The 11,698-nt window shown below is 44.7% G+C and overlaps 1 protein-coding gene across 1 annotated transcript; it reads right to left on the reverse strand.

The window, feature by feature from the left end:
* Nucleotides 1–620: 620 nt before the first annotated feature.
* On the reverse strand, nt 621–10,841 carry MYMK (myomaker, myoblast fusion factor). The gene is made up of 5 exons (XM_079961525.1): nt 10,292–10,841; nt 7,670–7,784; nt 4,790–4,938; nt 4,049–4,165; nt 621–1,487 (listed from the first exon to the last, which is right to left on the reverse strand). Exons 1-5 carry the CDS (start codon nt 10,424–10,426, stop codon nt 1,341–1,343), a joined length of 663 nt encoding a protein of 220 aa, XP_079817651.1. The 5' UTR covers nt 10,427–10,841; the 3' UTR covers nt 621–1,340.
* Between the last annotated feature and the right edge of the window lie 857 nt (nt 10,842–11,698).

Consider the following 11,698-nt stretch of genomic DNA (forward strand, 5'->3'; position numbering starts at 1 on the left):
GCATGAATGGAGCAAGCGGCTCTTTAATTCCAGTTGCCTGCTGACCTAGCATTTAATTTCTAAAAGGAGGAGTGATGGGACTGCCCTCCACTTTATCAGTCATTCCTTTTTTTACCTGCAAGTTCAGAAGCTGCCCTGTGCTGAGAAGTCAGATCATCATTTCATGGACCTCAGTATTGCCAGCAGCGCTCCAGGGTTTCAGGCAAATAGTCTTCTCTTAGTCCCAACTGGAGATGCCAGGCATTGAACCTGGGATCTATCTAAAACCCTGGAGATCTGCTGCCAGTCTGTGTCAACAGCTCTGAGAAAGGTGGGTCGATGAAGGCAGCTCCTTTTTCCTAACAATTCTTTTTAAATCCTCCCCCCCCCATAATTATCCCCCTGGTTACTTTTTTCTTCATTCTGAAATCCACGCTCTCCTCCACTGCTCTCTTATCTTGGCTTTGCCTTATTTAGTCAGCAGAACTCTTTCTGCTCCCCTTTGCTGAATAAACATCTGGATTGTGACATCACGGATGACTACAGGATTGTGGGATCTGCAGGCCAGTTTAAAACCATGCCACGTCCAGAAACATGTATTGCAAAAGCTGTAGGTTAAATAAAGATGTTTATTTGGGTGAGGAAGCATAAATAGAAGAGGAAGTAAAGAAAAACACAAACTCTCCCTCCGCCTGCTCCTACTGTACAGACAGAAAGACAATGGCTGCCCCTTTGGATCAGTAGTGAGTGGGGGAAATACTTCAATTTTTAGTTTCATGGAATTATAGTAAGGACTCTGGTCTCTCAATTTGCTCCCCCCCCCATAAAAAGTCCTCATGAAAGCTCATCAGCATTCTGATCTGAATTCTAACTGACCTACAACATGTTTTCATTCAGTTTTACTTAATGTGCACCTTTTTGCAAAACGATTTCACTAAAATAATGCATATTTTCATGCCATCTTCACAAACACATGTGTTTTTATTGACACTTTGCCCCCTACGATATTCCTCTTTGAACCCATTACTCAACTGGAGAGTTGCAGTGCAAGATTTAGAGCGGTGCAGATTCTGGAGGATGGCTGTGTTTCAGTTGGCAACTGGATTCATCCCTTCAGTGCAAACTGACTCTTAATTTCTCCCCCATTCCCGTTAAGGATCGCCAGACCTGGCTGGTAGGGCTAGGAAACATATTCAGCTTGGCTGGCCACCAGTTGCACATGGGATGCATCGGACCTGCCCTGCGGCTAGGGGGGTGGGGTGCACAGGTGCAGGTGCAGGTGCAGGTGCTCTATCCGTTCCAGCAGCAGCAGCAGCAGCCACACACAAACACACACACACACACACACACACACCACATTCTCAGACACAGCAGCAGAGGGTTGAACAGTCCAGTTTGGCTGGAGCGCCTCCATTGCCGGCCTTCTTGTTCACTTTGGGGAGCAGGAGGACAAAGGACATGGCCAAGGCACAGTGGTAGAAGCTGTGGACGTACGTGTAATCCCACTCCTGGAACAAGAAAAAGCAAATGAGATTCTTCAATGTGTGTAATGGTTTCTAGTTATTCAGTGGTGTAGTAGTTGGGAGTGTTGGATTAGGACCTGAGAAACCAGGATTTGAATCCCTGCTCAGCCATGAAGCTCACTGGGTGACCTTGGGTCAATCACTGCCTCTTAGCCTCCCCTACCTCACAGGGTTGTTGTGGAGATTAAATGAGAAGCAGGGGAAGAACCATGTATGGTACCTTGAGCTCCTTGGAGGGGAAAAAGTGGAATATAAATGAAGTAAAATAAATAAGAATAATTAAAAAACTGTCCTCTCTTGCTCATTATGAATTCTGTGACAAACCCAACAGGATGGCATGAGCGATATTCCATTTTTGTTTCTCATTATAATCTGAATATTGATTTAATGTGAGATCACAATGGAGAGGCTTTAACATGGATATGGATGGAATAATTTAGTATTATGCAATATGGGGTAATGGTGGTCAGAATTAATAAAGGGAGCTTATCTTGGACTTTTTGTAGGGGGAAAAAAGGAAATGAATTGATTACAGGACACCCTGATTTAAAAGAAATATTGGTTAACAGAAAGTGGAGAAGGCAGATATTTGTATGGACTGAAGGTTTAAAATGATTTTATATATGCATTGCAGGCACTAGATGACCCTTTGGATCCATTCCAGCTCTACAACTAAGATTCAGTAATTCAGGGGCTTTCGTCATGCAGAGACTGAGGTCTATGTCTTTTGGTAAAATTTTCATGTGTGTGTGTATGGAAAGAGAGAGAGGCCAAATGTCGACACACTGAGGGAAGTGACAAAGACAATAAAACTGGGTGGGTGTTGCTCGCACAGCTGTGGGCTGAAGACCATTCCTGCAAGCCCACGTTCCGAGAGATAAGCCAACTCTCCCTTGGACATCTCATGAGTCAGATGCCAAGAACTTTGGAAGCTGGCTTTTCCACGCGGAGAATCTCAGGACCTCTTACCTAAAATGGTATCGTTGCTTCAGGCCTGTCGGAGTGTGATGGAGGGCTCATCCAGGAATTTTAAGATTTCAACCCTCCCCTTTTGCTGGGATGTGGAATATGTTTGGGCTTTGACTAATCTCCTGCCAGTGACATGCTTTCTACACAGGGTGATTTGCGGGGGGTGGGGGCAGGGGGGCCATATAACCAGCTTACTCATGAAGCTGGCTCTGATTAGCCTCATAATTCTATCCCCCCTGTTCCCCCCCCCCCCAACACATGTGCTGGAAATGTTGGTTTATTTGCCACACACTCATTGGACTGAAATTGTTTTCAGACGAGGCTTGTTGCCTTCTTTTCATCCATGGAACACTTCTTGCTACTGAGTTCCTTTTCCCTCGTGTCAGAAAGAAGTTTTCTAAACAAGAAGGACCTCAGCACAAGGGCTGGGCGATATCTGGTTTTCAACATCACAATATAGCACCAGCTAAACACCGTGGTATACCAGTACAGTATATCACGATGTCTGGAATAAGGATGGAACTACGTAGAGATGAACAGTAGGGTTGGGCAACATCTTTATTTCAACATTGTGATATATAACTGGCTAAACATCACAATATGCTGATATATCACAATCCCTGAAATAAGGATGGAGCTATGTAGAGGCATTGGCTGGCTTCATGGTTTTCCCTTCATCGTGATTTTTGTTGGCACCTGGTCTTGTGATTCGCTGTCCCTGCATGAGGCAAGGGAGACCTGAGCTGGTGAAGTTAACAGGGGTTGCAAGAATCAAGAAAAGCATTGGCTGGCTTCACAGTTTCTCCCACATTGTGTTTTTTTGCAACACACACACACACACACACACACACACACACACACTGAGTCACGATATATTGCCAAGTCAAAAATTATGAAATAAATATCATGATATGGACTTCAAAGTGGTTTTGTACAATATATTGATATATCACCCAGCCCTACTGAGCACAAGAGTATTCTCCCTATCTGCAGGTCTCAACAACTGGCATTCAGAGGCATACTGCCTCCGAGGGAACAGGTCAAAGGGGTCCCATCTAGTACAGCATCCTGTTCTCACAGTGGCCAGCTACATACCCGATTGAGAAACCCACAAGCAGAACCCACATGTAGCAGCAACTCTCTCCACTTGCGCTTCCCAGAAACTTGCCTTTGACAGTGGAGGGAGAACATAGTGATTATGGCTAGTAGCTATGGATATCCTTATCCTCCACAAATTTGTCTAACACCCTCCTTTTAAAGCTTTTCAAGGTCGTGACCATCACTACCTGTTCAGGTGGCAAATTTCAGAGTTGTGCATGGCTATCTAAAAGAGCAAGAGGGCATAAGACCATTAAGTATGCAGTTACCTGAATTCACCATTGCGGAAGAGGGAAGGAAGGTCTATCCATGGCTATGAAGCAGAAGAATGCTCTCACTGTTGCCTTTTGCACATTTCCCGGGGGCTTCTCAGAGGGCATTTAACTGGCCATTTGCCAGGATGCTGGACCCAGGTGGGCATCTGCTCAGATTCACCAGGGCAGATCTTAAGTTTTATGTTTTGCAAGGGGCAGTCTTACCTCAAAGTAGAACCTCAGCATCAAAGCAAGGGCCCCGAAACAGAACCCAGGACCAATCTGCTGGGTATAGACGCTCTTGTCTGGATAGAGACCCTTCTTCTCCTTCATCTTTTGTAGCTGGGAGGAAAGAAGGCAACAGATGATAGATTTCATTTGCCTTTTGCAAAAAGAAAAGCTGACTTGCAAGGAGGTATGGAGTCTTCCACTGCCCCGCATGATGCTTCAAAGCTCTTCCCTTCCTTCAAAATTCCTTTGATATATATTTCTCAAATGAAGGGATCAAAAACCAAGGTGTGAGCCCAAGGTTCTCTGTTGGGGGTGGGGACAGAGGTGTGTTTTCTTAATAACCATCATTTCCCTCCAGGATGACACTTGTGAACTTTCCATAGGAGCTTACTAAGGTGGTGGACTGTCCTTCATTTAAACAGAGGTTGAATTACTGCCAGTCATGTATGTACTCTTTAATTGTGATTCCTGCATTTCAGGGGGTTGGAGTAGGTGACCCTTGGTGTCCCTAACTCTAAATTCTATTATTCTGTTATCTTGTTTGCTTTAGCTTGCAAAATGTCTTGGGCTGGATCTGTGGGAAACCAATTTCCCCCTTTCCCATAATCAGGTGGTGGAATGGGGGAGGAGGGCATCACACACACACACACACACACACACACACACACACACACAAACTTTGACTTGTTATGGCTGGCAATACTTGCTTACTGCAACCAAGAAGGGGAATCTTACCCATTTTACAGTGATCATGAGAACTGCTGTCCCAATCGGTCCTGAGTAGACGCCGTAGCCCCACCGATCATGGTAGATTCTAACTGCGATGGTGAGCACTCCAAACATCACAAACGTTGACCGTTTAGGCTCATCAAACTCTGCCAGGGCTGAGCAACAGGTGACATACAGTGTAATTTGAAATGCTGTGTTGTTAGGGCAGCTTTAAATCTCCCTTGAAATGGATGTCTTTTTCCATTTCCACCTCATTTTTCCAATCTTGGATGCAGTTCTTCCACATTTCTTCAGCATTTTGTCCTCATGAAAATTCATTAGTATATTAATGTTCATTTTCTCTCATACATTTTTGTGTGCAGTTTGGACAAATAGATACTCCCCCCCAAAACAATCCCTAAAATAATGCATATTTGTACACATGGGTTGGTTGAAGAACCACAGTCCTTCAAAATTCAGACTTTCATTTGATTTGAACATTCCAGTGTTTGGCTTCTGTAGTTCTAGTGTCAAGAGAAAGAGGGGAAACTTCTTTCTGCCCATCTTTCTCCACAACATACATTGGTTTAAATATCTCTATCATATCTCCACTTACTTGAGTTTTCTCTGAAAAGCCCCAGATGTAACCTTTCCTGATAGGGGGGGTCACTCCACTCCCTTGATAATTTGGGTTGACCTTTTCTGAACCTTTCCCATCTCTGCACAATATCATCTTTGAAGCAACACAAGCAGAACTCTACCCAGCACACTAACGAAAACTCAACGTGGTGACGGCCACATTCACACCATATGTTGAAAGAGTTACAATACCAATACAATGATGGTTTCCTCCAGAGAATCCTGGGACCTGTTGTTTGTTCAGGGTGCCAAGAGTTCCCGAGTTCCCAGGGTGATTTAACAATCCCTCTTCCCTTAGGGAACTCTGGGAGCTGAAGCTAAGTGAGGTGGAATGGGAGAAGAGTTCTTTATAGCTCTCAGCATCCTAAACAAACCACAGCTCCCAGAATTTTTTGGAGGAAGCCATCATGGTTTAAAGTAGTTTAGAGTGTTTAAAGTGGTATGCACAGTGCAGACAGGGCCTTGGACTATACTTGTTTGCTGCTGACAATCTACTCTGATGGGTGTAGGTTAATGAACTATCTCAAATAAACTACAGTTCCCAGGATTCTTGGGTGGGTGGGTGGGTGGGTGGGTGTGTTGTTGGTATCCTAGTGCTTTAAATGTACAGTGTGAATGTGGCTGGTACCTGGGGACCTTGAGTTGCAAAGGGAAATACTAATGAAAAAGTTGAGTCAAATATGTTTTGGGGAGAACATCACCCCTTGTTCCCTCTATCTTCAATTCTCTGAGTCGTCCCAGGATGTTTTCAGACTGGGCTGAGGTTCCTCTCTAGTGTCATGCACCTGCCTGCAGCCCGCTAACTCACACTTCATCAATGAGGCTATGAATTATCAGAGACTGTCATTGCACGGGGAATGCGGTAATCGCTCGTAAAAATTATGGCTCCCGGCGGGCTCCATGAGTTCTCCAGATTACACAGCTGTAGCGTAGCTGTTTCAGATTTGCAGTCCCAGGAAATGTCCCTGCAAGGAGCTGAGCATGTTCAGCTCTTTGCAAAGCAAGATGGAGGAGAGGTTTTCTTCACGTCCCAGACACTACATGTCCATGTGTCCTTGGATTACATTTTTATTATTATTATTCAATGGAGGTTTGTTTGTTTTTTTGGCTAAGGAATAACATCCAGTTTTTAATCTGTTCTGCTTGTCTGCTGACTTGACATCCCCTCCCCCATCAGATAGATCCAGTCCTGTGAAATTATGGGGATTTCCCATGGAAGTATAGGGATTAAAAATGGCAGCCAGCACCACAGAAAGATGTGCCAGCAGGTTTTCTTCACCCTTACCCTGAGGATTCTAGCAGTGAGGCCACCCTAAAGTGCAAAGCTTTTTTCATATTCAAAAACTCACTCTAGGCTCTGGTAATTTATTTACATAGCATTATCAAGGTATTTGGTGCTTTGCGGAGTAGTTGGTAGGAGAGAAATTTGGCTTTGGTTGGCATTTTTACGTGGACCTATTTTTAATGCCCACAGTTTAAGAATGATGTTGACAAGAAAGGAGATTCTAACTAAACATCAGGAAGAGCTTTCTGATGGTAAGAACAGTGGAACGGACTCTCTTGGAAGGTGGTGGGCTCTCCTTCTTTGGAAGTTTATAAGCAGAGGTTGGATGGCCACCTGCCGTGGATAGTTTAGATGGTATTCCTGCATTGCATGGGGTTGGGCTAGATGACCCTTGGGTGTACCAACTCTACAATTTTATGATTCTATAAATTCACACATTCCAAAACAAGCTTTGCACTGAAACACAGCCTTCCCTCAAAAAGCTGCACTTCTCCAAATTTTGTATTGCTATTTTCCAGCCAAGTCGCATGGCTCCCTATAATGCACATATCAAAATCCATGTCTTAGCAAAAATAACACACAAATGCATTATACTGTATTAAGAGAAATTGTTTGCCGTAATTGTATATTAGGAGGTATGTGTAATTAATAAGCTGCTGGGTTTTGTGAGGACTTTAAAAAGAAATGCAAACTGGTTTGGAAATGTGCAAACGGTCTAGAAAAATCAGGAATGGAGAGAAACTGAAGTTGATAGGGCTGCCCATCTCTGTTACAGAATAGCATAAATATAGAAGACTTCTCCCTCAACAGAGGAATTTCTCAATATTATTCTATTTCTGAAACTTCTACTTTTTGATGTTGTTGTTGTTAAAAAACAATCTGCGACTAGGCATTGCTTGTTTTCCTCTACGTCAAATATTTGCCTTAACTCCCTTAAAGTATCTTAGCATGAGAAACCATCCCAAAGAATGACTTGCTCTTACCCATCAGGGACACCCACACTGATAAAGCTGTCCCAAATATACTGAAATATTCCAAGATGTCATACTGCATGAAGCACAGGATGGATAAACCGGGGCCGTCACATGCGTGGTAAATCTGTTGGGGAAACATAAGAACGTATGAACGTAAGGAGGGTCTGCAGGATCACTCCAGTGGGCCCCCTATTCCAGCATCCTATTCTCCCAGTGACCAACCAGATGTCTGTAAGAAACCTGGAAGCAGGACCTGAGCCCAAGAGCCCTTTCCCCTCCTGCAGTTTCCAGCAGCTGGTATTTAGAGGCATTGTTGGCTCTCACTGTGGAGGCAGAGCACAGCCATTGTGGCTGGCAGCCATTGAAAGCCTTCTCCATGAAATTGTCTAATCCCCTTTTAAAGCCATCCAAGTTGGTGGCCATCACCACTTCCTCCTGCAGGAGCGAGTTCCATAGTTTATACTGCATGAAGAAGAACTTTCTTTTTGTCTGTCTTTTGGACACCCACGAGTTCTAGTGTTGAGAGAGGGGGAGAAAAACTTTTCATTTACTCCCTGCCATTCATCATTTTATAAAATTCTATTGTGTTGCCTCTTACTTGCCTTTTCTATAAAGTGAAAGTCAGAAACACTGCAGTCTTTCCACACGGGGGGGGGGGGGGGTAGCTCAACCCCTCAATCATTTTGGTTGCCCTTTTCCAACTCTACAACAACGTTTCCTGAGGATAGGCAACCAGAATTGTACATGGCATCCCAAATGTGGCCGTGCCATAGATCTGCAGTACAGCAGACACTAGCTGTTTATCGCCAGCAAATCTTTGTCCAATTTTGATTTGTTTACGTATTTTGTAAGATTTACACAATAGGTAAAGGTAAAGAGACCCCTGACCATTAGGCCCAGTCGTGACCAGCTCTGGGGTTGCGGCGCTCATCTCACTTTATTGGCCGAGGGAGCCGGCGTACAGCTTCCGGGTCACGTGGCCAGCATGACTAAGCCGCTTCTGGTGAACCAGAGCAGCACACGGAAATGCTGTTTACCTTCCTGCTGGAGCGGTACCTATTTATCTACTTGCACTTTGACATGCTTTCGAACTGCTAGGTTGGCAGGAGCTGGGACTGAGCAACGGGAGCTCACCCCGTCGCGGGGATTCGAACCGCTGACCTTCTGATTGGCAAGTCCTGGGCTCTGTGGTTTAACCCACAGCGCCACCCGCGTCTAAAAATCCTTTAAAAGGTTTACCAAGAAGGTCAAATCACTGGTAAGGAAAATACACAAAAATTAAAGACGTTTAAAAAGTTAAAATAACAAAAACGGATTAAAACTTTCATCAACTTTCTTTGTGCTCTTTCTTTTTGTTTATCAATAGAATTAAAGAAAAATTAAAAGATAAAATGTTTTTAGCAGGTGCCGAAAAGAGTACAGTGAAGGGGGCCTTCCTGGTATCAATAGGCAGGGAGTTCCAAAGTGTAGCTCCAAAGGCTGTAGCTGTCAAGTCCCAAACACCTTTTCGTGGCTATAACATCCCTCAAAAGGATTTCCATTTCTAGCACCACCACCCTGTATCATGAACATTTGCCCCATTCAATGAGCAGGTTATTTGTGAAGGCAAAGGAGAGAGGTGGAGTTCATGCAAGAACCCTTGTCTGGGTGGGAAGGTAAATGGCATTTCCATGCGCTCTGGCACTTGTCACGGTGTCCCGTCATGTCAGAAGCGGTTTAGTCATGCTGGCCACATAACCCGGAAAGCTGTCTGCGGACAAACACCGGCTCCTTCGGCCTGAAGTGAGATGAACACCACACCCCATAGCTGTCTTTGACTGGATTTAACTGTCCAGGGGTCCTTTACCTTTTTTAATTTTTAAAAAAGCCTTTGTTGTGGGGGGGTGCAGATGTGTTTGCTGGTCTGAATAATTTCCTGTTGGGGAGATGGAGAAGGAGGACCTTCGAAGGCTAAGACAGCGATGGCTGCATTTCTTCTGAGAAGCTGCAGAAGGTCTTGGCTGGAGGATGTGGAGCAGCTGCAAGTCTGTCTCGTTTTTCCTCCCCATCCTCCGGTTCTATTTTTAAGTACATTCAAGGCCCCCACTAAAAACTCACGAGCACGTTTCCTAACTGGCCCACGTAATGTACATTTTTTTTCATTAAATTTTATTACTGCATTTATACCCCAACCACATAATACCTGTTCTGCATTCTGTCTTTAAGTGTGGAGGCACATACACTTTGGAACTCCCTGCCTATTGACACCAGGCAGGTACCTTCACTGCACTCTGTTTGGCACCTGCTGAAAGCATCTACCCAGATATTTAGAAAGCTGGTGTGAGTTTTCACCTGTTTTTAGTTTGTTATTTTAACTTTTGGAAAGCCTTACATTATTAATTTTTCTTTTTATTATTTTTTATTGTTTTATCTTTTCTGTAAACTGGCTGTGAGGTCATCTCCCCTTTTCTTTTTTACAGTCAAGAAACATATGGCTAAATAAAGGTGTCAGCTCTACCACTGAGCTAAGAAATCTTAGTTCAATAGGAACATAGGAAGCTGCCTTTCCCCTCACCCCCTTTCACTTAAACAAATGGACAGACACCTTTAGGTAACAGAGAGAGGGAGGAAGGGGAGGGGAAAGTTTCTTACCGACACAAAGAACATGGTGAAGAAGTACACCATAGCCTCCATGTGGAACTGTCTTTTGGCAGCGATGCTGATGGTCGGGAGGAAAGCCAGGCTACTTAGAGTTGGCAGAAGGAGCTTGGCGACCAGAGAGCCCATTGAAAAGGAAGAGAGATTGCCAGAGCGTGGAAAGGCAGGATGGCTGGAAGATCCTTCCAGATCGCAGAGCTGGTTGGCAAAGTCTGTGCTCCAAGGCTACTGTCCTGATCTGGGCCTTGGAAGAGACAGCTGAGCCAAATGGACTTTCAAGTTCAGATGGCCCAGCCTTGGCTTAGCCACTGTGTGCGTGAGATGTCAGCTGATGACAGGTGCTGGGGGGGGGGCTTGGGTTTATGACGGTGCAAAGCTGACAGCTGGCATACAACACAGGCCACACTTGTGAGGCTTGGAGACCTCTTGAAGACCAACAGATGGTCCATTGCAAAAGCCAGCAAGCCTTTGGGATGTTTGCAAATAGATAAGCACAGGTGGGGCCACATTTGCTCTTGGCTGCTAGGAAAAGCAATTTCTTCCTCCTTACCCATTATTGTAATCATCTAGCAAAATGCACAGCATTACGGCAGGTAAGATATGTGCAGAATGAATGCTTGTATCCAGAGTCTTTAACTGGTTCAGACTATATGTCCACCTAGCTTAGCATTGTCAACACTGACTGGCATGGTTCACTCTTCAGAGTTTTAAACAGGAGAGATAGTGAGCCCTACCTGCAGATGCCATTGGGGACTGAACCTGGGACCTTCTGGATGAAATGAGGTGCTCTACCAGTGAGCTACAGCTCTACTCCTAAAAATTCTACCCACCCCATCATTCTGGATAAAGGGCTTAATTAAATGGGATCATAACATATGCAGAGCTTGCTGGATTGGGGCACCAAAGGCACATCTATTCCGGCACCCTAGCCTCATAACGGCCAACCATTATGGGAAACCCTGCAGGCAGGATCCAAAAGCCCTCTCCCATCCTGCTGTTCCCAGCAATTGGTATTCAGAAGCATTGCTTCCCCTGTCCAAGGGAGGCACAACTCGGTCATTGTGGCTAGCAGCCATGAATTTATCCAATCCTCTTTTAAAAGCCACCCAGGTTGGTGGCCACCACTGCCTCCTGTGGGAATGAGTTCCACAGTTCAACTATGTGCTTCATGAAGAAGCGTTTCCTGTTATCTGTCCTGAATCTTCCACCATTCAGCTTCATTGGTTCTAGTGTTATGAGAGAGTTTTCTCTCCACTGCCTTCATGCCCTGCATGATTTTATAAACTTCAATCATGCTGCCTCTTGCTGGCTTTTTCTCCAAACTAAAAAGTCCCAAACAATATCCCTTTGAGGTGGGGCGACCAGAACTCTACACTGTATTCCAACTGGGGTCACACCATT

Source organism: Podarcis cretensis (assembly GCF_951804945.1).
Source record: "Podarcis cretensis genome assembly, chromosome: Z".
Taxonomy (NCBI): Eukaryota; Metazoa; Chordata; class Lepidosauria; order Squamata; family Lacertidae; genus Podarcis; species Podarcis cretensis.